The 23,573-nt window shown below is 52.5% G+C and overlaps 9 protein-coding genes across 9 annotated transcripts; 3 read left to right on the forward strand and 6 right to left on the reverse strand.

The window, feature by feature from the left end:
* Positions 1-827: 827 nt before the first annotated feature.
* On the reverse strand, positions 828-1,506 carry BJX67DRAFT_56831 (uncharacterized protein). The gene has a single exon (XM_071035173.1). It carries the CDS (start codon positions 1,363-1,365, stop codon positions 910-912), a length of 456 nt encoding a protein of 151 aa, XP_070887391.1. The 5' UTR covers positions 1,366-1,506; the 3' UTR covers positions 828-909.
* Positions 1,507-1,603: 97 nt separating this feature from the next.
* BJX67DRAFT_371460 (uncharacterized protein) lies at positions 1,604-7,404 on the reverse strand (the record flags this gene model as incomplete). The annotated part of the gene is made up of 4 exons (XM_071031091.1): positions 1,604-1,915; positions 1,979-4,200; positions 5,743-6,815; positions 6,872-7,404. 4 exons carry the CDS (start codon positions 7,402-7,404, stop codon positions 1,604-1,606), a joined length of 4,140 nt encoding a protein of 1,379 aa, XP_070887392.1.
* Positions 7,405-9,638: 2,234 nt separating this feature from the next.
* BJX67DRAFT_380203 (uncharacterized protein) lies at positions 9,639-10,864 on the reverse strand (the record flags this gene model as incomplete). Its single annotated transcript, XM_071032745.1, has 5 exons — positions 9,639-10,008; positions 10,062-10,223; positions 10,279-10,335; positions 10,403-10,730; positions 10,780-10,864. The coding sequence occupies 5 exons, from the start codon at positions 10,862-10,864 to the stop codon at positions 9,639-9,641; spliced, it is 1,002 nt and encodes a 333-aa protein (XP_070887393.1).
* Positions 10,865-11,193: 329 nt separating this feature from the next.
* Positions 11,194-12,354, reverse strand: BJX67DRAFT_56778 (uncharacterized protein). Its single transcript, XM_071035172.1, has 4 exons — positions 12,247-12,354; positions 12,005-12,137; positions 11,872-11,929; positions 11,194-11,810 (listed from the first exon to the last, which is right to left on the reverse strand). Exons 1-4 carry the CDS (start codon positions 12,315-12,317, stop codon positions 11,467-11,469), a joined length of 606 nt encoding a protein of 201 aa, XP_070887394.1. The 5' UTR covers positions 12,318-12,354; the 3' UTR covers positions 11,194-11,466.
* Positions 12,355-12,395: 41 nt separating this feature from the next.
* BJX67DRAFT_350728 (uncharacterized protein) lies at positions 12,396-14,055 on the reverse strand. The gene is made up of 2 exons (XM_071028846.1): positions 13,788-14,055; positions 12,396-13,733 (listed from the first exon to the last, which is right to left on the reverse strand). Exons 1-2 carry the CDS (start codon positions 13,919-13,921, stop codon positions 12,680-12,682), a joined length of 1,188 nt encoding a protein of 395 aa, XP_070887395.1. The 5' UTR covers positions 13,922-14,055; the 3' UTR covers positions 12,396-12,679.
* An 8-nt stretch (positions 14,056-14,063) lies between these two features.
* Positions 14,064-15,414, forward strand: BJX67DRAFT_350730 (uncharacterized protein). The gene is made up of 3 exons (XM_071028847.1): positions 14,064-14,506; positions 14,565-14,784; positions 14,862-15,414. The coding sequence occupies exons 1-3, from the start codon at positions 14,273-14,275 to the stop codon at positions 15,281-15,283; spliced, it is 876 nt and encodes a 291-aa protein (XP_070887396.1). The 5' UTR covers positions 14,064-14,272; the 3' UTR covers positions 15,284-15,414.
* Positions 15,415-16,541, reverse strand: BJX67DRAFT_350732 (40S ribosomal protein uS4). The gene is made up of 6 exons (XM_071028848.1): positions 16,476-16,541; positions 16,371-16,408; positions 16,290-16,308; positions 16,111-16,209; positions 15,816-16,049; positions 15,415-15,752 (listed from the first exon to the last, which is right to left on the reverse strand). The coding sequence occupies exons 1-6, from the start codon at positions 16,487-16,489 to the stop codon at positions 15,575-15,577; spliced, it is 582 nt and encodes a 193-aa protein (XP_070887397.1). The 5' UTR covers positions 16,490-16,541; the 3' UTR covers positions 15,415-15,574.
* Positions 16,542-16,756: 215 nt separating this feature from the next.
* BJX67DRAFT_371466 (60S ribosomal protein eL21) lies at positions 16,757-17,480 on the forward strand (the record flags this gene model as incomplete). The annotated part of the gene is made up of 4 exons (XM_071031092.1): positions 16,757-16,792; positions 16,854-16,921; positions 16,993-17,040; positions 17,156-17,480. The coding sequence occupies 4 exons, from the start codon at positions 16,757-16,759 to the stop codon at positions 17,478-17,480; spliced, it is 477 nt and encodes a 158-aa protein (XP_070887398.1).
* A 5,133-nt stretch (positions 17,481-22,613) lies between these two features.
* Positions 22,614-23,278, forward strand: BJX67DRAFT_380208 (uncharacterized protein; the record flags this gene model as incomplete). The annotated part of the gene is made up of 2 exons (XM_071032746.1): positions 22,614-22,803; positions 22,860-23,278. 2 exons carry the CDS (start codon positions 22,614-22,616, stop codon positions 23,276-23,278), a joined length of 609 nt encoding a protein of 202 aa, XP_070887399.1.
* Positions 23,279-23,573: the final 295 nt, after the last annotated feature.

Raw genomic sequence — 23,573 nt, forward strand, 5'->3', positions numbered from 1 at the left:
TCAAGGATAACAGGGGTCCGAGAAGAGCGACATTTGAGTAATCCCGAGACGTGCCATGGCAAAGTGTTGGCAGATGAGTATTTCTTCTTCCTTGCTCCGCCGCCCTTCTGCAGAGTGATTCGAGATGAGACTAAGGGGGGATACGGCGCCAAAGCAACCCACGCAGGCCTATGGTACGCGAGCCTGAGCGGACTCTATACGGCTGTCGAATCGGACTGAAAAGCGAAGATGACTCCCTGTTAAGCTGTTAGTAAAGCTCGGCTACTTGGCAAGGGACAAACTCAGAAGCCCTCAGAGGGTTAAAACAAAAGCGGGCGAGGGTTAGGTCAGAGGATATCGGGAGGCAAAAAGCGAAGGGGCGAAAAGAGACGCAGAATGGGGAAAACAAGGCCGAAAGGGAGAAAACACAGGATCAGTTCGACCCTGGGGCTTTGGGGGAAAGAGCATCCTAGGGCGGATAGACAGACTCTCAAACAGGAAGGTGCGCACATCCCCTGGGGCCCCGGGCCCCAGGGGTCCACAGGGGTCCCCAGGCTCGATCTCTCTCCGGATTCCTCGGAGTCATTTATTTTTCTTGCATCTATGCACGGGGCGGCAGGCTATCACTTTTCGGGTTCTACCATGACGACTACTCCTACTACTCATAGTAGTCAGCGTGACAAGATGTCGTGACAATATCATGTGAGAGTGGAGGAACAGCCGATATTAACTGTATGTCCTGACCCCCTACAGAGGCAGTGTGACCTTCATATCCACCATTCAGAGTTGTTATGGTAACTGCATGGCCCTCATATGCCCCTAAAAAACAATAGGTAATACCAGGGAGTGGAAGTGGCACAGATCGGTGCATAGAATCACGGCCGTCGCAATGCAGACACAGATTAGAAGCGCCAGGACCTTGTCGCTCCTTCAACTCACATCCTCACATAGCGGACTTTGGAGAATAGAGAAAGCATATCTTATAGATATAAGAATAGGGTTAACCGCACCCGTGAAAGCAAAAAAGATTAAGCGGAAGGAAAATTTCAATATCACCCGAGCCAAACCGCAGGTGGTCAGTACGCTCAGTCCATGCAGGTACGGAGGCCATCTTGTAACCAGGCAGTGGATGCCCAAGTCTCCGAGCAGTAAAATGTTGGTTGGGCATTGGCAGCCTGAGTTAACTATGGGTGCGGAGCGGACGGCTCCTCTGTGCTTGAGCATTCCGAAGCGATGAGCACAGTTTGAAATGCTTTTTCTAGTCAGATGGTACGACAACTCATTCTCATGTAGTACACCGTAGACGTGAGACAAGATTGCATCCTCATGGAATTGTACGAGGAAGGCATTAGTGAACGTCAATTGATTAGACGAGAGCATGGCCATGACATGAGCAAACCCTTGCGTTGCTGGCACATCGAAGGCGCAAGTCAATTAAAACTCCATTTTATGTGTAGCATCGCAGAAAATCACCGGACAAACTCCAACCCCCTCACTTTACGTTATTCAGAAAGTAGCAAAGCGATCAGGGCTCACGTCCACACCAAAGCTCTTCCGTATCCATGCAGTCGTACACGGATTTTAAGAGAAGCAGAGATTGGAGATAGCTCAAGTAGACTTAGCCTCAACCTTTCCCAGTGAGAGTCCTCGAGCTCTGAGCTAGCTGGATGCAGAATTCGCCCCACTCACTCCCCCCAGTGCTTGGGAGGATTTCCTCCGCGATCGCCTCCTCAAGTCGCTCCCCATACCGCCGACGGAACTCCGTCTTCACATTCTCGAGGTGTCGAGGCTCCCAGTGGAGCCGTACGAGCCGAGAAATTAATAGCTCTGATCTTTCTTTCCCAGAGCGGGATTCGTGAAGGGCTTGGTGGAGAAGCAGTGCATCTCGCATCGGCCGGTTGATGGCTCCGTTGAGGATGTGTGCGAGAGTTTCACCCTGTTCATATCGTAGTAAGCTTTAGAGAAAAGGGGTAGAGGGGCATCAAGTGAGATTACATACCACAAGATTCTGAGACTTTTGGATCATCTCGCGCGCAAAGTTTCGCTGGTATATCTTCTCGTAGGCACGCATGACTTCACGCAAGTGGGAGTCGCTTCGGCGGACAATGATGTAGATCATTGCAGTTTCGCCACCGTTGCGCGACACGAGGGCCGCGTGCAGAGCCTGGACGTCACGGTGGACCAGTTCGGGGTCGATAGAGTCACGTTCGCTTTGTCGACTCTCCTCTAGGGCCAGTAGGACGGCCGTTCGAAACTTATCCGCCTTCAGCTCGGCTTTCATGCATTTCTCTAAACTGTCGGAATATCGGGAGTCCTTGAAAGATTGTTTGATTTCGCGCATCTCACCATTGGTGCGGCCGAAGAGGGATTCAATAAGCAGTTCGCGTCTGGAGGACCCGGACTGATAGTAACAGTTTGCCCAAAAGGCCTCAGACTCCCATCGGCCAAGCGCAGTGGCATAGCAGACTTTTCCAAAGGAACCATTTCCTAGCTTGACCCGGATGTGCTTCGCGAGGTTCACGCCCTTCCCATGAATTTTGACATGAGCTTTATACTCTTTTCGCAGATCCAGTACCTCGTCGCTTGTCAAATGAGGCAGAACATGCGTTAAAGCCTTAGTGTCAATATTTCGTGTGTGAGAAAGAGCATCACGCAGTGCCAACGCATCCTCTGTCGCGTCGTAGAACGACACTTTACGTCGGCCACTGCTAGGTGATATCAGAACAACCGAATTAGGCTCCCTGGAATCCTTGGAATCATGGCGCTCGTGACGGACACGGCTGCTACCACGCTTGGAGCGGTCACTTTTTGGCTCCTTAAGGCCTTCTTCGTCTTTGGACTTCTTGGATTTTCGTCTTCTTCGTCGTTCGCTGTCTGTGCTGTTGTCCAGTGGCTCGAAGTCTGATATATCCTCATCTCTAGGCGCTATGAGGATCGGAGAGGGCATGGGAGATATGCTTTGGTACGTTCCCTTGTACGGTTCCAGCATCGGGCTTGCAGGGCGGCGATCAGGGTCGGGACCCGCAACATTTAAATTGTTGCCTGCTGAAATGCTGAGACCAGTGGGTCTACTGCCTGGTGCAACTTCGACGTACTGCGGTGCCCCGACGCTCGTAGATGTAGTCGGATACTGGGGAGCGGCCGAGTATCTAACCTCAGGATACTGGCTCTCGCTTGCTTTAAGGCCATCGTTTTTAGAGCTGTATGCGGAAGTGGTCGTGGGCTTGGCAGAGTATCGGACATTGGGGTCAATCTGCGCATATTGGAACGCGGGCGGGTTAGCATAGAGATCGGGGTCTCTCGATGGGTTGCGTTGATGGCTCGCAACACTGACTGGGGTAGTATACGGAGCACCAGATGTTGCGGTTGGTGAATTCCACGGCGGATACGGGCTTTGTACGGTGTCCGAACTCATATGCTGCATGTTAAGCGGGCCTGACGTAGCGGTTGGGAAGGCCCCTGGCATTGATTGGTCCCCTCCCTGCGACGTCGGTGGCGCAAAGCCCGGTTTCTCACAGTCCGGGATGGGTGCCCAAGTTGGTTGCGAAGGAGGCGGCCCGGAGAAGGCAGCATTCTGCGCGGCATATCTGGGGTAGGTGCTCACGGCCTCCGCACTGCTTCGAGGGTTTATGCCTGGATTGATTGCTCCAGACATGAGAGGTTTCTGCGAAGGAGGTGCAGAAGTATCGGGGTTGCGTTTGTATCCGTAGAACCCACGCTCTATGCCCCGTGGAATCTCCCCGTAGGCCAGCGCGTCATCATCAGACTCCGAATCCGAGTAAATATCCTCATCTGAGTAACGATCGAGTTGTCCAGACCTCCGCTGGGGCGGCTGAGAATACCGCTGGCTGCTCCGCTTCGTCGCGCCTCTACTCTCCTCGGAGTCAGAGTGGTAGTAGTAATCGCGGTCGGCCCGAGAACGTGCGTAGAAATCTCTTGCCTCACGCTCCGAATCAGAGTCATTGTGGGAGGTTTTCCGATACCCCCGAAGAGGGCTAGCACCGCGGCTTCTCGACCTGTTGCGCACTTTCTCATCCGAGGGGTTCAAGGAGAGATGCTTGCTTTTCCTCGACGGCTCGGGACCCTGAGAAGACAGTCGAAGGTCGCGAGACGTGGAACGTTCGCGGGGACGGCCGCCTGGAGACCTGGAACGGCCACGCGACCGTGGGTCGTTGACCTGGAGAGACATGGAATGCAAGGCAACCGAACCAGTCAAATGGACTGAGAGAGTAGAGCGACCGAAGGCTCTCTCACAAGGGGAACGGCTTGTCTGATGCTACGGTAGCGGGGACAATCAGTTGGAAGATTATTGCCTGCAATTCATCAAGGCACAGCAGATTGAGCACACGCAGTTCCAAGGAGGGGAATATATTGGAAGAAAGAAGACAGAGGAAGCAAGAGGAAATCGAGGAAGGAAATAATGTGGGAGGCAGGAAGCGCGTGCGAGCGAGCCCTCAGCCGAAGGAGGGGAAACGCGAGATGGATCGATCTTCAGCCTCTGGGGGTTTGCAGAACCGCCGCGCCCTTCAGCTGAGGCACACACCACTCTCTTTTGATTCCGAGAACTCCGTCTGCGACTCTACAGCTATCTTCGATTCCTTGTTGATTTCAAATATTTGCCACTGCTCTCCAGCCATCTGGAGCCGCATCCGAAGCTTACCTACAATGCACTCCTTCTGCAAGTGAGCAGTGAGCTCCACATTCATCCTTCTGCTGTGTGGGCCGGTCGCCAAAGGCAAGGCTGGCAAGGCTCTGGAATCATGGCCAGGGCCACCGAAAACGAAAACTTCCAAGGTTCCTGACTGGACCGAGGAGGCGAGGAAGGGCCACCGTCTTTCACCAACAGTGCCTCCATCGAACCATGTCCCAAGCTTGGATTTGGATCCAGCTCCGCAAGCCCGCCGCAAGGAACAGCTGTCATTGGCTGATCGTCGTTTCATCTTGATGGCTTTCAGAGGCAGCTCGATGCACATGAAGACTTTGTCTATCAACTTGAACCCTCTGCGCCAGAAGCCGTTGGAAAGCCGGACATGGTATTTTATTCCAAGAGAAATTGCAAGAAGAATACATAGTACGGAGGGAAGACAAAAGCAACGAGAAACATGGGTTCTCAGCGGATATGCTTGTTTAAATTGGCACTGGTACACAAATTGAGACGAGATGCACGCCGGGTCGACGACACAGGGAACACCTCAGATGAAAAGAAAGTGGTATAATAAACATAACATAGACAGGTCTGGCAGCGGCAACGTTTGTACAGGGGAAATGTGAAAGACGATATTGAAGGAGATGGAAATCGAGCCACAGCGGCGCAGACTCACGTACAAAACTCCAACGAATTTGCCTCCAATACTACCATATGAGGTGATACCTCAAATGGGGAGTTCCCAACCTCTCTCGAATAAGTCAAGACAACGTCACTCCGGTCGCGTATAGCTTTCAGAAAGAGCACTTGGCATCTGGGGTCACAATCGATGATTGGTAGCGCAGGAGACCCAATCCGTAAGTTGACGTATACTAGCTGTGGGCAAATGATTTTCGGTTCTAAGCCGAAGCGGCCAAAGGAGCGAACGCATGACCTGTTGAGAAAGGGTGCAAGACGCAAGGAAGATGAAGAGACGAATGGGAAAGTTGAAGAAAAGGAGAAGTTGCCAAGCGCAGTTGTTTTAAAAGAGCCCAGGAGTTGTACTCGAAGCGATCACCGAGTTCGACGTCCGAGGGCATGGTCCGTTCGGCCGCCGTATGGCCGTTGCTTCGTCGAACCTACGACATCGTGACGGTTCAGGCGGCTTGTCCTCCACCGCTCATACCAGATCACACGGCTGGCCTCACGCAACTCAGATCGCCAATCACTGAAGACCGAATCCTTGAGCTTCAGGAAATCGCAGTGCTCAGGATTGTAGGGGTCAGCAAACCCCCAAGGGAATTTGCGGCCGATGGGCTCGTTTTCGCTCTCCAGGGAATAGCGGTCGGGCGACAGGATCGAGAAGGGAAGGTGAGGGATAGCACCCTGGGATCCGGTCGATCCGCGCGCGCTTTCGCTGCGTTGCGAGGAAGCTCGTTTTGGGTGCATGTCGTCATGATTCGATGGGGCATCGGATTCGCCTTGCTCCTTATGATCCTCTCCACTAGGAGGCAGTTCTTCAGTCTTTGGGGTCTCAGCCTCGTCCTCATCACTTTCTTCAGAGGTGTAATCTTCTTGATCTTCAAGAGTAAGAATCTCGAGGGGGTCAATGTTCGCTTTCTTCAGACTAGCCCATACTGCCTTTCTGAGGTACGCCATGTGCGCAGTGGTGATTGTGTCGGCCTTGCTAATCACGGGAACAACAGTGGTCTTGCCTATAACAGTCCGTAGAACCTGAATGTCGAGGTTCTCGTCGAGAACGCCAAGAATACGAGAATCAGACGGCCTTGGCTTTCCCTGAGCAGCCCGCTCCGCAGCTGCGATGTTCTCATCCAATCGTGACGGGTCGAGGATCAAGAAAGTGCAGTGGATATGCGTATCACGAGCTCCCGGAGAGCGGATAACCTTCATCTCCTCATTTAAAGTCTCCTCGAATTTACTTTCCAGGAAACCAGTGACGCCGCGGAGTTGAATATCAACGACGTTCCTCTCAAGCCCCTGCGAGTCCCAGAGCGTGAGGCCGACTCGTTCTCCGTCGATCTCAGTCTCGAGGTAGTGGGAGGTATATCCCTCATTAGCGGGATTTTGGCGATCATAATCCACTTCTTCGGGCGAGCGTGAAGGATGTTTGTGCGGAGGCAAGGCGAGGGATTTCCGGAGGAAATGGAGGAATGATGTCTTTCCTGAGTTTCGCGCACCGATTACCAGAATGCTGCAGGAACAATTAGTAATTTATCTCGCGTTTCCCGCTTAGCGTGCTGGACTCACTTATATGGAGTAGGATCCTTGCGTCGGCGCAGTCTACGGGGGTTGTTGACGGTACTGACATAGCTGCTTGCATAGCTATAGCGACCTCGATGTGTCATACTTTCAGTCCGGGCGTACGGGTCAGCATACTCGGGGGGCACAGGAGTACTCATCGCGCTGCGAGACTCATACGGCAGAGAGGGTGAAAGAGGGCTCGCAAGATCAGCAACGCGGTCCTGGTTTTCATCACCCCCGAAAGTCTCGAGGATTGGTGGGGGCGAAAGGTCGGGGAGGCGAGGAGGTTGTTTCGGTCCTGCTTCGCGCTGGCGGCGGAGCTCCTCTTCTATCTGGGCTTTCGACATTTTCTTGTTTCGGGATTTCCTGTCGCCCATTGCTTCCGTCGACTTGGAGCGACGAAGGAACCCCAAGGACGAGGACGTTCTGCGTTGATCCTTCGCTTGGGAGTGGCCGTTCTCTGTCGGGACCGGAGGGGGTGCATCAGGGGGATGTTGGCCCCGGCCCGGAGTCCGGGGTCTGGTTGTGGTGGTTGCCATCGAACAGGGACTCGACTATCTGTAACACGAGAGGTGTCCTGGCTCAATCTGAGTGGGGTGCTGTGAATGAAGATTGTCTCAGATATAAAATCACTGCAAATGAGAGGTATATCTTGCCGCAGCCAGTCACAAGCGACATGGGATGCTTACTGCTCTGTCAGTTTGCCTTATTTTTCTTTTTGCTCTCTTGTTCGATCCTATATCCGGCAGTTGATGCGGGTTGGCTCCGGCTTGGGGCGTGAGAGTCGAACGCAATCAAACGGGGAATTGATAAAATATTCCTTGAGATACAATCCCAAGGAAGCAGAGGCCTTTCAAATCGGCGCTTCACGAGTCCAGCAAGCGTTTGCCGAAATTGAGCCTGTGCTTCCGGTAGAAGTTGGGGAGCACGAGAGAATGAGAAACAGAACAAAAAGGATGCGGGTAGGGGTCGTAATTCAGGCGATAGAACTTGCGCGATTTTTCTTCCCGGTTTAGGGGGCAAAGAAAAGAAATTGCCTGCTCACAGCGTCCAGCCGATGCGGCGCATATAAGAGAAAATCAACACAACAAGAATGAAAGGAAAGGAATGGATGGGGTGAAGGGAGGGGAAAGAATAAGATGAAAAGAGAAATGAAACGAAAGGATGATGGGTGCAGGCCAGGCAGAATGAAGATCGGCCAGTCAGAAGAGCGAGACGGTGTCTTCTTCGACTGGACTTCGGCGGCTTCTTTCCAGCTTGCTGTGCTTTTGCCTCGTCCAGGAGGGAAAAGCACAATGAGCTGCCCGATTGCCTTCAGGGACGTTGACTCGAATGAGGGGATGTTACTACTCTCTGTGACGACGAATTTTCTTCCTCGTTCACTTCCAGGTCTACTCCGCGGTATTCCCCCCTCTGGTTCCTTTTCTTTCCTCTCTGTCTGTCCCTCGGATGTTCCTTCAGCGACAGACCCGGGGCTTCTGAGCTTCTGAGATGGGTGGGATTCAGGGGCAAACGTCAAGCTGTGATGGGCTCAGGGGCTCGACCTCTCCAAGGCTCCCCACCCACAGCGCCCAAAACGTCTTAGTTTTCTTCTCGCAGCTAATGGCGGACGGCTTGGCCTGAAATTGGGCTGGCCTCTGAGAATAACGTTTCAGGTTCTTTGCTGGAGAGCCAAACGGTTTCGCAATCTTCATCCCTGAGGACATCTTTCTTCAGGATGGGACATCAGCTGGTCACTGCTTTTCCCTCTCAAAGGGCCAAACCGAAACCTTGAGTCGTGATCTCGGGATTCGAGGCTGTGAGGCAAATGGAACAAACGTCGTGTCGAAATGAACCTGCCAGTGGCGATCTCCCCATCCGAGCCCGTCTCTCAACGCTCGTGCAGTCCGTTCCGGTACGGTCCCATTGTTATTGTAACGCCCATGGCACATCCTCGGCCACAATGGAATCCCTTAATTCTGGTGCAACTGCCAAGGACGCAGGAAGTCGAGGTTGAGAACCATTTTGCATTACTTTCATCTCCATTATTTGTGCCATTTGGATGCGGCTTTGCCTGACCAAGATGGTCAGTGTTCGTTCCATTTTCACACGTGGGCGACAAATCGGCATGCATTCCTCCACCCAGGTAAATTCCCGATTTCGTGCGTCGTGCATGATTATCCACATCACACTGTTCTCCGTCCGAATGTCCTCCTCCGCACACATCAATGATCATTGACAAGAACGAAAGTCCCTGATGGTTGGAACAAACAAGGTCACGGCGTCGCGGTATTGGTGCTGTAATTACGTGTGGAATTCAAACTTGAAGGTTCAAGTTGCTGTGTGACATCCAGCTCTCCACAACGTCCAAACACCAAAAATTCACCCAACTGATTGGCTGGACCAATCAACCCCAGAAGGCTAAATCCACTGGCAATGAGTTCGTTTGCTGAAAGCGCTAAGGAGAGTTCCGTCCAGTTCTTCCCACATGTTCAGTGAGGTCCAGCTGAAAGCCCCTCGCGAGGAGTCTGGTCCATGGAGCTTTTGGACAGAGAGAAAGCGAACCCGGAGCACGCCGAGTTCTTTCTTCCCCAGGACCTTTTTATGATCACTAATTCTCTGGCAATCCGACTCCCCTCAATTTCTACATGGAATATGCATGTATTAAAGAACAACCGGGCCGGGCTGTCCCACCACTCGATATATCGAAATATATACACTCCGCGAGCGGTCTCCCACATACTATAGCTCACTTTTAAATGACACCAAAAACACTCCGCGTCATGCTATGATTTCACGCAGAGGATGCTTCAGCCCCTGAGGGCTCAACCTTCCAAACCCGGAATGGTAGGATAATACATGGATCGCTCGGGCACACGTTCTCTCGATCAAGATTCTTGAACTTTGGCCCGTTAGGTCCTCCGACGTACTTCGCTTGTCCAAACAGTTCGGGTCCTCCCTGGAGCGCATCGTCACCCCAGTGCCCATTAAAGTTCAGCCAGTTGACTGGATAGCTGGGGTCATAAGGCTCGAAGGATTGCGTATCTGACACATAGCTGTACGCATATGCACCTAAGATGGGATCCCATAGAGTGCCTTGGTCTGTCTGGTCAACGAGAAATCCAGCCGGAAGGTTAACTCCAGGTATTGTGTGATCGTGTGCCCTGACAGTGACGTTAGCGCCGCAGCCTAGAACGTGTTGGAGATGCGGCCTCACCCAGTGGTGGAATAGACGGCATGGGTGCCATTCCCAGAGTATGCAACAGGTCTATTCCCCTGTTTCTCCGTCGCGTCATAAGTGAAAGCTTGTCCCGCAGAGTGCTGACTGTACCAAATGGCCTGCGGTGTACCGTCCTGGAAGCGGATCATGTTATGTTCCCTGCGACAGACCACCGTCAAATCTGAATGAAGACGTCTGAGCTCCTTCTACGCACCAATCTCCAACATGGTCGCCAAACTCCATCCCCAGAACTGTATTTCCCTGGTTATACCTACTAACTGGTCAAGACGAGGTTCCAGGCAGAAGACGAGAATAAGTGCGTGTGTGTGGAAACTCACGAGTAGAAGTAGAAGTAGAACGCATCAACTTCTCCACCTCCACGATCATGCACAACAACAATCGACGAGACATCTTCTGACTGTCCATTCTCATCCACCTCCGCACCACCGAACCAGGAAGGCTGGGGATCGGCGTCGATACCTTCCTCCGAGGTCAAATACACGCTTTCATTGCCCAGGGAATTGAGCTGGGCTAAGTTATCGAGAGAAAGTGGAGCTTGGACGCCCTCAATCGGAGTGTAATTCACCTGTGGCACGACGTGTTGGAGGTGCTCAGCAATGCCCGACGGCTTGTATGGATCTTGACTATGAAGCCACACCAGAGGTGCTAACATTGTCAGAGCTTATACACAGTAGCAATAACCAAGTCAGCTCACCATAATCTAGCACATAACTGGGAATAGTCGTCGCAGCCAGCCCAGATAGGGCGGGATCCCCAACACGAGGCGCGTATGTAGACATCGAGAGGATTTCAGGCCAAAGAATGCAGAAGCACGGTCCCTAACTCTCGGTCGTGAGATCCAGAGTTCCAGCTTGGTAACCCGACCAAAACAAACCTTCCACCCGAAATATAAAACCCCAGAGTCCAGCGAGACCTCATCCTTTCCGATCCACCGGACATCGAGACCTGAGTTACATCGGTCTGCATAACATTCCTTAGCTGCCGGTGATCACCTCCACGTAACTAGGCTCAGACCACCTCGTGGGTTGGCCAAATGGCACTCCAGTCTTAAAGGGTCGCCTCGGCTGACAACCAACCAATGTTCTTGTCACCAACTCGTGCTCGGAGAACGGGCATGGGCTTTGGCTTCGTGGGCCGCCCAGGAGCTTGACTTGCTGTCTCTCGGGCCTCATTGGCTCTTTTGAAGGATGTGACTCTACATCGAGTCGATAAGCATGATTTAGATGCAGCCAATACGAACTCGTGTGTGGTTGCGGCGTCCCGTGATTGCAGTCACCCTGCTGGGACGTGTCATCTGGGCGGGTCATTCTTGACTCGGACAGTCCGATGCCTCAAAATTATTACAGATCCTTCCAGGGCTCCTCCATACTGTTCAGGAATTCTACTTCCCACCCCCCTCCCTCCTCTGATCATCAGCCTCCCTCTCAGTCTCCAACTCCCTCTGCTTCTCCCTCTCCTTCATGAGCTTGAAGACCCTCAAGTCCAACGGAATCCGCTCCCCCAGCCATGTCGCTCGCTGCGTGTGGTTCCTCTCCTCTTCAGCCGCATTTCCCGTTGTGTTCGGATGAATCAGCGCGCTCAACGGCCCGCGGTTTATGACCAGCCATGGAACAAACGCGCCGAATTGCGCCGGCGTGAAGAGATTCACCTCGAACATGGCGACTGGGTGGGGCCCTATGGGCCGATCAAAGAAGGTATATATGCGAAGTTCAGGGACTGCCCGACCTCAGATTCAGTAATCAGTCTTCCAACTTTTGAGTTGGGGGTGGAGGAGATGGTTACGCACATTCCCGTCGAATCCGTTCCCATAACGCCTTTGCGAACGTGACTTGGTCTGGGTTATTCTAACAAACAAATTTCTGAGCATCCAAGTCCTTTTTTCCCAGGATTCAGGATGGATGAAAAGAAAGCGAACTAACCTGGAAATGATAAATATGGATATCGAATCCACCCCGTCGACCTTTCGCAAGAGGGTCCGGGAACTCTTCGTAAGCTTTGCTCAATATCCCATGTTGAGGATTTTTCAGTGATTTCCCGTCGTCGTTCCTCTCTCTGCCGTTGACAACCTCATAGTAAGAATCTCGGGATGTTGCGCAGTGAGGGGTATTCACCATCTACTCGCTGGACGGCGCCATTTCTTTTTGGGGGGGGGGTTGCTTACTCTGGGAGGGGCTCAAGATTCTCGTAGCCCTCTAAAGGGGAGGGATAGCTGTGTGCGAACTGGTCTGTCATCTCAGCAGCGATACGCAAAAAGGATAGTAGTCGTGGATTACGGGAAAGACAAGATGCGAGCGACAGATCTGATTACATATCTCCAAGGATTGCTCAGTGGGCTGGAGTCAAGTTTTCCGCAGTCTGACAAAAAGTGCGGAATTTGGTTGCCATCCCTTACAATTGGTAAGACGTGGCGATTAATGCCGTAACCTGGTGAGCTGACCTTTACCTATTCATATTTATCTTGTGCACCAAAGATATTCGGATCGCACTCTATATGTATGCCTCCGTCGGAGATACGTATATATACAAAAGCAAGGTGCGGCCAACCATTTACGCAACCTGCGGTGGGCAATGAAGCCTGCCAAGCTAGGCGTCAACTACCAAGAAGCCTTGACATCGACGTGTCCATCCTCGTCGATGAACTTCCCGCGGTCCCATTCTCGACCTTCACCCTTCGTAGACCATTTGACGCTCTCTAGCCTCTCTTCATCGGCACCTGTCGTAGTTGCGGCACCGCTTTTCCATCGCTCTACCACGTCGTTTGTGAAGCCAGCTTTCCGCAGCCTCTCCTCACCTTTCTGCTTCCAACGGGCTCGGTCGCGTAGGGCTTCTAATGCAAGCTCCCAGTCATCGTCCCCGGTCATAAGCCCTGCCACGGGCCGGCGGGTTGATCTGTTGTTTGGGTGTACATCGTCCTCGTCCGGCTGCACATCCAACGTTGGATCGTAGTCCGGAGCAAAATGAGCGTCAATGTTGCTCGAGTTAGGTCCGTACGCACCGCGTCCGCGAGAAAGCGTTGGTGCTTCTTCTTTTGGCAGGGGTCCAACAAGATCCTCTAGAGGATCCGAGTCATCCAAAGATGCCTCATCCCGAGTGTCTATTGCGGGTGATGCGCTATGCTGTCGCCGCGGAGAGGGCCTCCTTTTGCGGATCTCTTTTGACCCAGGTGATCGAGAGCGCGGGCTGGAGCGCCTTCCGTGGCGGCGGTAGCGACTACGATATTTCGAACTTCGTTCATGTGGAGAGAGACTTCGGGATTCTGAATGGTATGGACGACGGTGACTCCTTCGAGATCGTCTGTGTTCATCATCGCCGTCAGGCGACCCATGTCTTCGTCGAGATGAACGCGGTGGTTCCCTATCCGGGGACCTTGAGTGATTCCTCCGTGTTTTTCGATGGTGAGAATGCCAATCTTCATGTCCTTCTTCCCTCCCTCGCCGTGAGTCTCGATCGCCGGCTTCCGGAGAGCGGCGATAATAGCGATCTCTGCTCCTGTTATGAGGCGAAGAGGGAGCCTGGGCTCGTAGCAGTCGCATACGCCCCCTGGCTTCTTTTTCTTCCTTCCTCTTGAGCGCCATATTGTGATTATCTGTCTCTTTGATAATATGGCGGAGAAATCGCGTATTGGGTTTGGGTGCCGAGCCTGTAGGTCTGTGGCACAATATTAGGTCTCAAGCTCGAAAACAAGCATATTTTTCTTCGCACCTCCTGGGCATATATGCTCCCATCCCGAGAGAAGAGTACTTTAAGGAGCTGTCCCGGGCCTCATTTGCGAGTACTTGCGCAACGTAGTCGTCGTCATTCGGGTCCCCGATCGCTTTCCCTCGACTTGGGGGCATGATGAAATGACTGACAGGCGGAGCGGTGTCCAGATTTAAGAACGGGGGGTTGTCCGACAGGAATCGTGCCTCATCACCCCGTGTCTGGCAAGTTGAAAGAAGCGGCCTCCATGGAGCTCGTAGCAGGCACGGGAGGCAAGCTTCAAGTTGTCTCAGGCGAACCGACTTGGGACATTTTCGGGACAGTGGTCGCTCACCGCCCGGCTGTAAGTGGCGCCGATCTGCTTTTGTTTACCCCCAGTGATATTCTGCCGGCCGGAGAGTTGGCTGCTAAACTTCCCTGACGCCGTGACAAAAGACCCATTTTCTGTATTTGTCTTTTTGCTGAAGGTTGGTCTACTTTTATTTATTATGGTGGAACCGAGTCGCGATTTGAATGCCGCACAGGCGCGCCACCACCTTCAGCAGCTCGAGGAGGAACATGGCGAGCTCAAGTCACAACTTTCTATCGTCCGAATCAGTGAACCAATTTTCTCTCCGGACACGGAATCCTCGGACTCGTCTCCTTCGAAGCGCCACTCAGATGTTTCTGCGTTTGATAATCCGACACCAGCTTCCCTTGAGGCTGACCTGACACACTACAAGGTACGGGAGACAACCTGCGATCCTCAAGCTATACGGAGGTCTTAACGTTCTCCTTTAGGAGTTATTTTCGAAATTGCGCTTCTCCTACGTTGAGCAAGTCACAAAAGAGAAATTCCTGCGTGCCATCGTTGGCGATCCACCCCTCGTCGTCGGCCACAATGAGAATGTGGAGCTGGAGGCGCAGTTGGCCGTGGTAAAGGCTGAACTCAAGGCGCGCAAGGAAGAGGTGCGGGAGATGGTAGAAGAGATGGAGAAGATGGGCAGGGATATTGCTACACGTGAGTGTCTTTTGAACGATAAACCCTCTCACCCACAACGGTGTTGGATGCGACACGACCGCCAACGTGAACGTTAGGATACAAGAACGTCCAATTACGGATAACTCAGCTCGCGGACCTCCCAGAGTCTATCGAGAACCTTGAGTCTACTGTCGCTGCACTGCGGGCAACACAAAACAGCAATGCAAACGCATCTTCGTCGCAAAATCTCCCCCTCCCAGCCACACTGTCTCTGCTGGCGGAACGAGAAGCCGAGCTCGCGGCACTCAACCGACAGATTGTGACGGCTCAAAACACTTTACCTCGGAAAACCCGAGAGGCCGAAGCCATGGAGCGAGAATTGGGTATACTTGAACGGCGGAAAGCCGAGGCTACAATGCAAGCGAAGGAGGCTCAAAGGAAAAAGCAAGAGGGTGAGAGTGATGGGCTTGAAGAAACAGGTAGATGGTACAGGAGCGCAGGAGAAGCACTCAAGAAGTTAGTAGGCGTTGAAGGATAAACCTTGTTCTCCCTTTTCACACATGATTTGTGACGGGAGACAACGTTCTGGTTTCACGCTCAACTCAGTATATATGGCTCGCGCTACCGGAACCCTTACGAACTTATAAGGCCATCCATGAAATCCGGATTTCGAAACTGAACCGTAGGCTACCTAGGTGTATTTTTTTTTTCTTTTTAAATTCGTCCAATTGCAAGGTCGTACAACATGATACGCGATGCTGCAATGACATCGAAGCCCCGTGGATATATTTTCCGTAACGAAACCCGTCCATACTCCATTTTGGATGATCTACTCCTCTTCCTCCTCACCCTCGTCATCACCACCGCCAGCAGCAGCCTTGGCCTTCTTGCGCTGCACACGGCCAGGGCGGCCACCACCGAAGGGAGAGGTGAGAGCGAAGTCAATGTGCTTCTGGGAGTCGAGGCGGACCATGTAAGACGGCACATTGACGATCTGTTTGCCGACACTATTTCCCGTTCGTTAGTGACCGTGTAACTAGCGACCTGCTCCCCTTGAGACAATAGCATACCGGATGTGGCGCTGCTTGATGATGACACGGGCGTGGTGGATAGACTTGGCGAGACCGAGCTTGTACACGCAGGTCTGGAGACGACGCTCCAAGAAGTCCTCGACACGGAGGGCCAGTACGTAATCGAGCTTCATGCGGGACTCATCGAGCACACCAATGCGGACCAGACGACGAATCAAAGCGTTACCTTCGAACAGACGCTTGGGGTCCTTCTCGTCTAGAGTGAGCAGCTCACTAACGAAAGTCCGAATTAGTGGGTGCTACCTGCTAGTTGGAGGTTTTGGTTGGCACATACCGAGCAGCACGGCGAATCTTGGAGAGGGTAAGCTGGACACGCCACACCTCACGCTTGTTGCGCAGGCCGTACTCGCCGACAATCTTCAGTTCCGAGTCACTAGGGAGACCTGGTTAGGAAACAAGGACACACGACATAAACAGAAGCACGCTTCTGATCAGTGGCCGGAGAGTACTAACAGACGAGCCGACTCGAAAGCTGTGCAGAGTTAGTTGACATGTCACTGAATGGAATAATTGATGCAATCACGGGTTCCTTACGACGACGAGGGACCTTGTAGGTCTTGGAGTAGACGCGACTGCATTGATGGATCGAGGATTAGGTTCATGAATATGATTTCAGGTTTTACATTGTTCAATACTCACGGGACGGGTGCCATGGCTGCTGGTTGCGGGCTGTCGCGGTGGTTGTCGAATTCTCAGCTGAACAATTTCGCGAAGTTTGAACAAGAGTGTCGGATCAAGAGAGAGGCCGGTGGAACGAAATTAGTGCGCTATACTATATCGGGAATGGTTGTTAGGGTTAAAGCCCTTGAAGGCGGAGGGCAGCGCACCGAAAAGTCGGCAATTGCTGAGAAGGGCAGCAGATTTAGGGACGTCTTTCCGTTGTCGACAAGTTTCAATCCAACACCAGCAAATCCGTCAACATGGGTCACTCCCACGGTCTCCGATCCGGTACCCGGGTACGTTATTTACATTGAGGATATAAGGCGTTTATCATACCGGCGCTAACAATGAATTCAGTATGCCTTCTCTCGTAACTTCAGGGAGAAGGGCCAGATCCGCCTGTCGACCTACCTGAAGACCTATCGGTACGGCGAAATTCCTTACACGCATTAGAGACCAATCTTTTCGGAGCTGGAAAAGCTGACTGTTTTCGCAGGGTTGGCGATATTGTGGATATCAAGGTCAACGGTGCCGTTCAGAAGGGGTCAGTGAATCCTCCTCCATTTTGGAAGCCGACTGCGGCTGCGAAGAGCCCCGGATAACTGGGTTTCGGTTTATGACAACAATTCATGAGTCTAAATGCTGAGAAATTGAAACAGTATGCCCTACAAGGTCTACAACGGTAAGACCGGCGTCGTCTACAACGTCACCAAGTCCTCCGTCGGCGTTCTCCTCTACAAGGTCGTCGGAAACCGTTACCTCGAGAAGCGCATCAACGTCCGCGTCGAACACGTCAAGCACTCCCGCTCCCGTGAGGACTTCATCAAGCGTGTCAAGGAGAATGCCCAGAAGAAGCGCCAGGCTAAGGAGCAGGGCATCCACCTGCACCTGAAACGCCAGCCTGCCCTGCCCCGTGAGGGTCACGTCGTCGAAGGTGCGGCTCCGGAGACCATCACTCCTCTTCCTTACGACACCCAAATCTAAACGAAACGGAATGGCCGATGCGGGTTGTTTGGTGTTTTCTGAGTTTACACATCCAAGTGTGGAGTTTGCATTTGTGACGAGAAAAAAACCGAGGGTTCTCGAAGCTGGCACATCTCTATCCTGTGCATAGATTCCCCTAAATGACAAAGATTTTCAAAACGTTCTCGCTTGCTGGATTTGCTGAATGGTTGTGTAAATTGGATGAGAATGGGGCTTTTTCGTTTCGGCTGCAGTAACCCATTTCCGATCGAGCCACGGCAACCTTGTCCTCGACTGTCTTGAGCACGGGTTACGCGGTAAACTTGGAAGGGCTTTGATGTTGTTGGGTGTGGTAGAAGGCGAACTCCATGCTCGACAGCAGTGAAATGGATAAATGGTCCGACGCTGCTGATTCCGTATCGGATAGTGTAGAAAGGCCTCCGCCGTCAAATGCAAAGTATCGGCCCTGCTCCCGTTTGTTCATCCTACTCTATTAACGCTCTGCCACCTGCAACCTTGGAAGTTGTAGATCCTTCCACCTCCGTTCTCCAAACCCTGCGGTCCGTCGAATTCGGGTTCACTCCCTTTCCAGCAGAATGGCCGTATGCCTGTTGCCCTTTGAACACCTCCAATAGATCAGAGGGAAGCTGGTCAAAGAGACCCTGAAGACCAGGTGATATTGGTCAGTGCCTCTCTATTTGCCCTGGTCGTCTGGCCTGCACCAGTCGCACTGTCCATTCCCTGCATTCACTGCCACCGCCTTGGGGTAAAGGGTAGCTCAACTCAGGTCGAACCGCCGGGGGGAACTCAAGGGATGCAAACGGTATCAGCCACTCCCCCATTCAGAATGATAATGCGTGTTTCCTGTCTGAAGCCTTCGAATTCGGGGGGTGGGCCTGGACCTTCGCCAATCGTCAACCCGTCTTGGCTGTGGCGGTGCACCCAGCCAAGACCCGCCACGTCCGCCCCGATGCCTTAGAATCTTGGGAGGCACTGAGAAAAAGAGCCTCATCCCATGGAGACTTTGCTTCGCAGTTCGCACTTGGAATGCCAACGCATGAACTCAAACCGTCGTATCCCTCCCATGACTCAATACATTGTGAATGCTTCATCGGCCGGGGCCCAAGGCAGACTTTGGAGCCTGGACCGTGAGGGCAACGCCCTGCTGGAGGCGAGGCAGCGAATGTCCTTCAATCTTCTTGGGTTTTCCGGACGAAGGCGGAGAACATCACCCGGCGCAACCCGAAGTTACAGCTGAGGGAGGCGCAAGCCAGCCAGTGATCCTAACCACAAAAGATTTGCTTCCTGGGCAATTTGCATTCACCCTTCGCAACTTGGGATGGGTCAAAGAAGCATTTTAGACTGTGTCGGATCCAAGGTTTGTTGACGGTTGCAAGCGAGCAAAGCGCATATGCTTATCCTAAAGGGGATCGCCAAATTATGGATCTGAGGCCGAGCAATTGGCGCTCTGGTGTGCTGCGCCATGGACGCATGCAAGGATCAAAGGCGATTGTCTTCTTTGAATGAGGGGTTACTGGCTTTCTTCAGGCTGATCTCTTTTCTTTCCATCCCTATTGGGTGGCACATTGCAACGGCACTGTCATGTACATGTATGCTCGCATCACTTGGTGGCGCAGGAAGTTGGGTTCAGGCTTCTGTGGAGGACTCCAGCGCTCCTTGAAACTGTTTGTGGTTGGAAGTAGGGTAGGTATGCGTGGCTCATCTCCTTCACCCTTCCATATTCTGATTGTCGAGTATGATCCGCGATGTATCAGTCGCGAGATCCAAGATCCATCAAACAGAAGCAATAACGTCATTCCTGCATGTTCGACAGGAGTCTACCGACGCAGCTAGAGGGAGATCCTCATCCAACCTATGGAGGAAGATGGTAGGAGAATATCCCTTGGGTCTGCTGCAACGCAGAGAAAGGATTCCTCCTCATACATGTTGGCGATGTGATCCGTTGTCCTAAGACGCCCTGCTGATCGTGGCTTGCCGTCACCGGTTACCAGATTTGGATACTCATTAGGAATCCCGAGGTCAGTATTTGACAAGTTGAGTGATTCCGGTTCGAGTCGTGTCCGGTTACCACCTCGCACCTGGTTGATGCCCAAATCTATGAACTCCTAAGTCTCTTAGATGTCGAAGTTCGCCACAATCACCAGCCTTGTCCCCACGAAATCTTTCTCCTCCCCCACGCCTGCCAGTTTTCATCAAGGTCCTGGCATCCAACCTCGGCTCGCCGCAATGGTTCTGGGCTCACAGTAGATCGACCTTGGAAAAAAGAGATTTCTCGACGACCTGGGTGACCGGAAACCCCTCGCCTTGTTCTCCGTATGCTGCGGATGATGCAAAGCGACGACGGACCGGGAAGAATGGTGATTTTGAAGGCGGCTCGCGCTGGAGTTCCCCGAAACTGAGCTTCAAGCTCACCTGCAAGGTTGGAGGCAACGAAGGCCAACATTGGAAGCTCCTCGTCGTATCTAGGATGGGGAAACGGTTGCCGCCTCACTTTGTTATTGCTTGTCTCTTCGTTCTTCCATTGGTGGACATAAGAGCTTCTGGTATGATAGAGAATAATGCTTTATAATTAATTCCTTCCCATACCACGCCCCCGACTGTTCGCAACCCTCTCATGGATCCGCTGGTTCGTCAAAGCCGTCAAAAATCCAAGAGAGTATAGCTTGGGTGAGGGCTCTTAACCCCGTGGCTTATCAGCCTAGATGATGCTATATCGAATGATTTGGGGCCTGGAAAACACGTCGCGCAGAGCAAAGAAGTACGGCTCGCCCTTGCACTGCCTCCACCCTGAGGTGCTGTCATGGTACTGCAATGGGGTTCTTTAGCAGAGCAGGACAGTGGTCCTTAAAGGCAACACAATCCCACCAATATAAGCTTCTGCGATCATTCCACTCTGGATTTTTTACATTTTTCGGGAGGCAGAAGAAGAGCGTGACAGACACAGGGTGTATGTAGGGCGCCCTGTTAAGCAAAGGCTTCAAAGGACCTCAGTTCCTGTTTACATCCAGTTCAACAGCTCAGCATTTGCACCTCCCTTTGTCTTCTTTTTGCCAATGTTCTGCTTGATTCTTGTCTGATCATTATATCTTACCTCCTTTCTCCGTATCCCTCCATCGTAACAGGTTCGCCCGGGTTGACTCCGTCTGTGTCCATACGGACGGGAGGCGAGACCTCGTTTCTCCCTCCCTACTGCCTAACTATCTAAGGCGCCTCGTGCGCGAGGCTGACTTTTTTCTTCATTACTCGCCCACTCAATTTTCTCGCAAACAGTTTTCTTCTACTCCAACGTCACTTACCTCCCTCCTCCCCCACCCCCGGCAAATCTTGCTTTGCTTCCTCGCTACGTTGCCAGTATGGTTGCCGGGCGCCCATCGGTTTCCACTCGACATGATTCCGATCAGGTTGATATCGATATCTTTGAAAACTGTAACGGCGGTTCCATCTATGGCCCACATCCGACCCAGGGCGTTGCATCTCAGATCAATCCAAACCCGGGTAGGAGTAGCTTCGAGGTCAGTCCTCCCATCAGTTGCTTAACCATTGTTCGTTAACTGAGATCGATTCAAGTCGCACGGCCTATCCCGGGGGAGTTCTCACCGTTCGCTACTAAGCGAACCCCAGACCGGCTTGTTTCCAAATAGTTTTGTAGGTCAATTCCCTTTTGACAGCCAGAATGCATACAGCCAAAGCACCATCGTGGAGCCAATACAACCAGTGATGTCGTCCACTGCCCCGTCTGTCGGTATCAATCTGTCGTCCGAGCCCCTGCGGGAGAGGCTGGTGGCGACCATGGACGTTATTTTCGTCTTGTATTATCCCACTATCTCGTCGGCCAACAGGCCGCAGTTATTTGAGTTGCGAGGCTGTCTTGAAAGCGGACTGTCTATTATTGACCAACTGATTCAACCTGATCTGAACCCTGATCTGGGAGGTGGGCCTGTTCCGCGCAGGACTGACTCGAGGGGGCCGATGTTTCGCTGCTGCTTTTGTAACAATGGTAAGACCTATCAGAGCAGAGGCACGTTGAAGAGGCACATTACCCAGATGCACGTTCCGGAAACCCTATATCAATGTCCCCAATGCGTTGAGCCACAATCAGGGGAATCATGGCTATCTCGGAGGGACAAGTTTCTCAACCATATGAGAAATCAACATCAGCATCCCAACATCGACATCAACGAGTACACCAAACATATGGCTGTACCCGAAAGATGTCCTTTTGAATTTTGTGGACAGCCCATCGCTTCACGAAACGAGTTTTGGGACCACCTCTTCCAGCACTGTTTGATAACTGGGAGAGGAGACGGTGGAAGCCAAGGGCGCGGAACTGGGGGCGGCGGTAATGGAGACCAAGGCAACGGGCCTGGTGGGCATCAATACCCTCCACCTGGTAATGGTTATTCCAGACAGGTGCCCAGTGGCTTCCAGCCTAATTACCCTGGTGGCACTGGGACGGGTGCCACCGATGGTGCCGGCCCAACCTGGTATGGCCACAACGCGACTGATAGTTGCGATTTCACTTCCGACCAAATTAGCTCTCAGTCCAAGAGCCTTGGCCCCGCTCTGACCACTCGCCCAACACCACAAAATCTTCGGCAACACGACAAAACGTGCAATCCGAGGACTGGTTCCGGCTCGAAGAGGGGTAGTTCGGCGGGTGGGGGTTGCTCTGACTCTTCATTGACCGAGAGCTCCTCTGAAGGGCTTCGGAGAAAAATCCCGAGGGGTAGGCCCAGCAAACATCGGAGGAACACGCTTTCCAAAGCCAGCGAGGAAGGAGGAAAAGTATGCGAAAACTGCAAGCACACCATTGACGGATGCCCAACATGTCAACAGCTGGACAAAGCTTCGACCAGGTGTCATCGGTGTGCCGGCCAGAGTCGCGAGAAAGTGCCATCGAGCGGGCATGCTGATGGGATACGCCCGACGAAACCCATAACTTGCGGCGTCCTCAAGAAATTAGACCGACCGGGTAGAGAAAATGAGCCCAACGGATCAAAAACACTCCCAAGAAATCTCGTGAGTTCGCACCAGGCGGTATCCGACACTAAAGAGAATTTAGCAGGCAACTATGCTGGCTGGTCAAAGGTTCTTGGAGCGCTTCTTGCATCCCAGGTCGAAGGGCCTGCTGCCATGCAATGTATGGAAAAGAAGCTATCTTTAGAGAAGGAAGGGCCACCTTCCTTGCTGACAGACCTTCCACGAGGAGTGTATTTCGAGCGGTATCTGTACGCAACTCAGTCGCAAGGATCATTTCTCAACTGTGTCCACGAGACACTCATTCTTTCAGAGCCTCGGCGTTTCGTCGTTGCGTCGTTGCAAGGTGTGTACAATTCACATGTCATTCGATATGGCACATAGGCTGACCTGCAACTGCAGAAATATTATATCAGGAAGCCTTTATTGGGTCGCAGAACTGTCTGGAGATCCCTGGAGAACAGCTGTTCTACCTGGCACAAGAAAAGGATCATGAATCATCGGAAGCAACCCTCAAACGCGCGCGCCAGTCCTCGCCCAAAAGAAGAACGCATTTGAGAATCCGCATCCGGGCGATTGCTGGAGTCTTAGCCCTGCGCGCAGCAGCCTCGAAGACGTCTGCTGTGGTTGGTACTGGTGAAACGGGTGATGATTGGGAACTGGGAATCCCTCTGAGAGCGCCGCTCCAGACACAGGAAAAACTGGTGAAGGGGTTAACCTTTGTCGTGCACTTCCTCTTATTCTGCTTGCAAATGCCCTCAAACCTCCATATCTACCTAATTTGGACGGATGGTAACTGCGATGTATCGGTGTTGACCTGACTGCTTTGCTCAACTTGTCATCTGGGTGGGTGTTTTGATTCTACGGATGTTTTCGTTCCCAGCTTCGGCTGCTGGATATTGTTCAGAATTTCGGGTTCCAGTGTGCTTTAGCGATGATACCTCAGGAGTAGTGAATGATTGCGATGAAGTTTCCGGTCTGGCAGTCCTGGGAATGCGTCCAAGTCTGCGGGGAATGTCTCGCTTGACACTTGGTCAATAAAGCTGGCGGGCGGAAATAGGAATTAAGACCACCTAAAACCGAAGCCGCGAGGGAGGATGACATAAGGCGCCAGCG

The sequence above is a fragment of the Aspergillus lucknowensis genome (genome assembly GCF_044049455.1).
Source record: "Aspergillus lucknowensis strain CBS 449.75 chromosome Unknown BJX67scaffold_14, whole genome shotgun sequence".
NCBI classification, from domain to species: Eukaryota; Fungi; Ascomycota; class Eurotiomycetes; order Eurotiales; family Aspergillaceae; genus Aspergillus; species Aspergillus lucknowensis.

Bases quoted from the DNA above. Each gene is read 5' to 3' on its own strand.
- BJX67DRAFT_56778 (XM_071035172.1), bottom strand. From the start codon at position 12,317: ATGACAGACCAGTTCGCACACAGCTATCCCTCCCCTTTAGAGGGCTAC. The intron at 12,138-12,246 runs GTAAGCAACCCC...TGTCAACGGCAG, and splicing joins AATCTTGAGCCCCTCCCAGA to AGAGAGGAACGACGACGGGA. The intron at 11,811-11,871 runs GTGCGTAACCAT...ACTGAATCTGAG, and splicing joins GGAACGGATTCGACGGGAAT to GTCGGGCAGTCCCTGAACTT.
- BJX67DRAFT_350732 (XM_071028848.1), bottom strand. The intron at 16,050-16,110 runs GTATGTGCCAAC...GACTTTCGTTAG, and splicing joins AAGATTCGCCGTGCTGCTCG to TGAGCTGCTCACTCTAGACG. The intron at 15,753-15,815 runs GTATGCTATTGT...AACGGGAAATAG, and splicing joins ATCAAGCAGCGCCACATCCG to TGTCGGCAAACAGATCGTCA.
- BJX67DRAFT_350728 (XM_071028846.1), bottom strand. From the start codon at position 13,921: ATGCCCCCAAGTCGAGGGAAAGCGATCGGGGACCCGAATGACGACGAC. The intron at 13,734-13,787 runs GTGCGAAGAAAA...ATTGTGCCACAG, and splicing joins GGAGCATATATGCCCAGGAG to ACCTACAGGCTCGGCACCCA.
- BJX67DRAFT_350730 (XM_071028847.1), top strand. From the start codon at position 14,273: ATGGTGGAACCGAGTCGCGATTTGAATGCCGCACAGGCGCGCCACCAC. The intron at 14,507-14,564 runs GTACGGGAGACA...GTTCTCCTTTAG, and splicing joins CTGACCTGACACACTACAAG to GAGTTATTTTCGAAATTGCG. The intron at 14,785-14,861 runs GTGAGTGTCTTT...CGTGAACGTTAG, and splicing joins GGGCAGGGATATTGCTACAC to GATACAAGAACGTCCAATTA.
- BJX67DRAFT_56831 (XM_071035173.1), bottom strand. From the start codon at position 1,365: ATGGCCATGCTCTCGTCTAATCAATTGACGTTCACTAATGCCTTCCTC.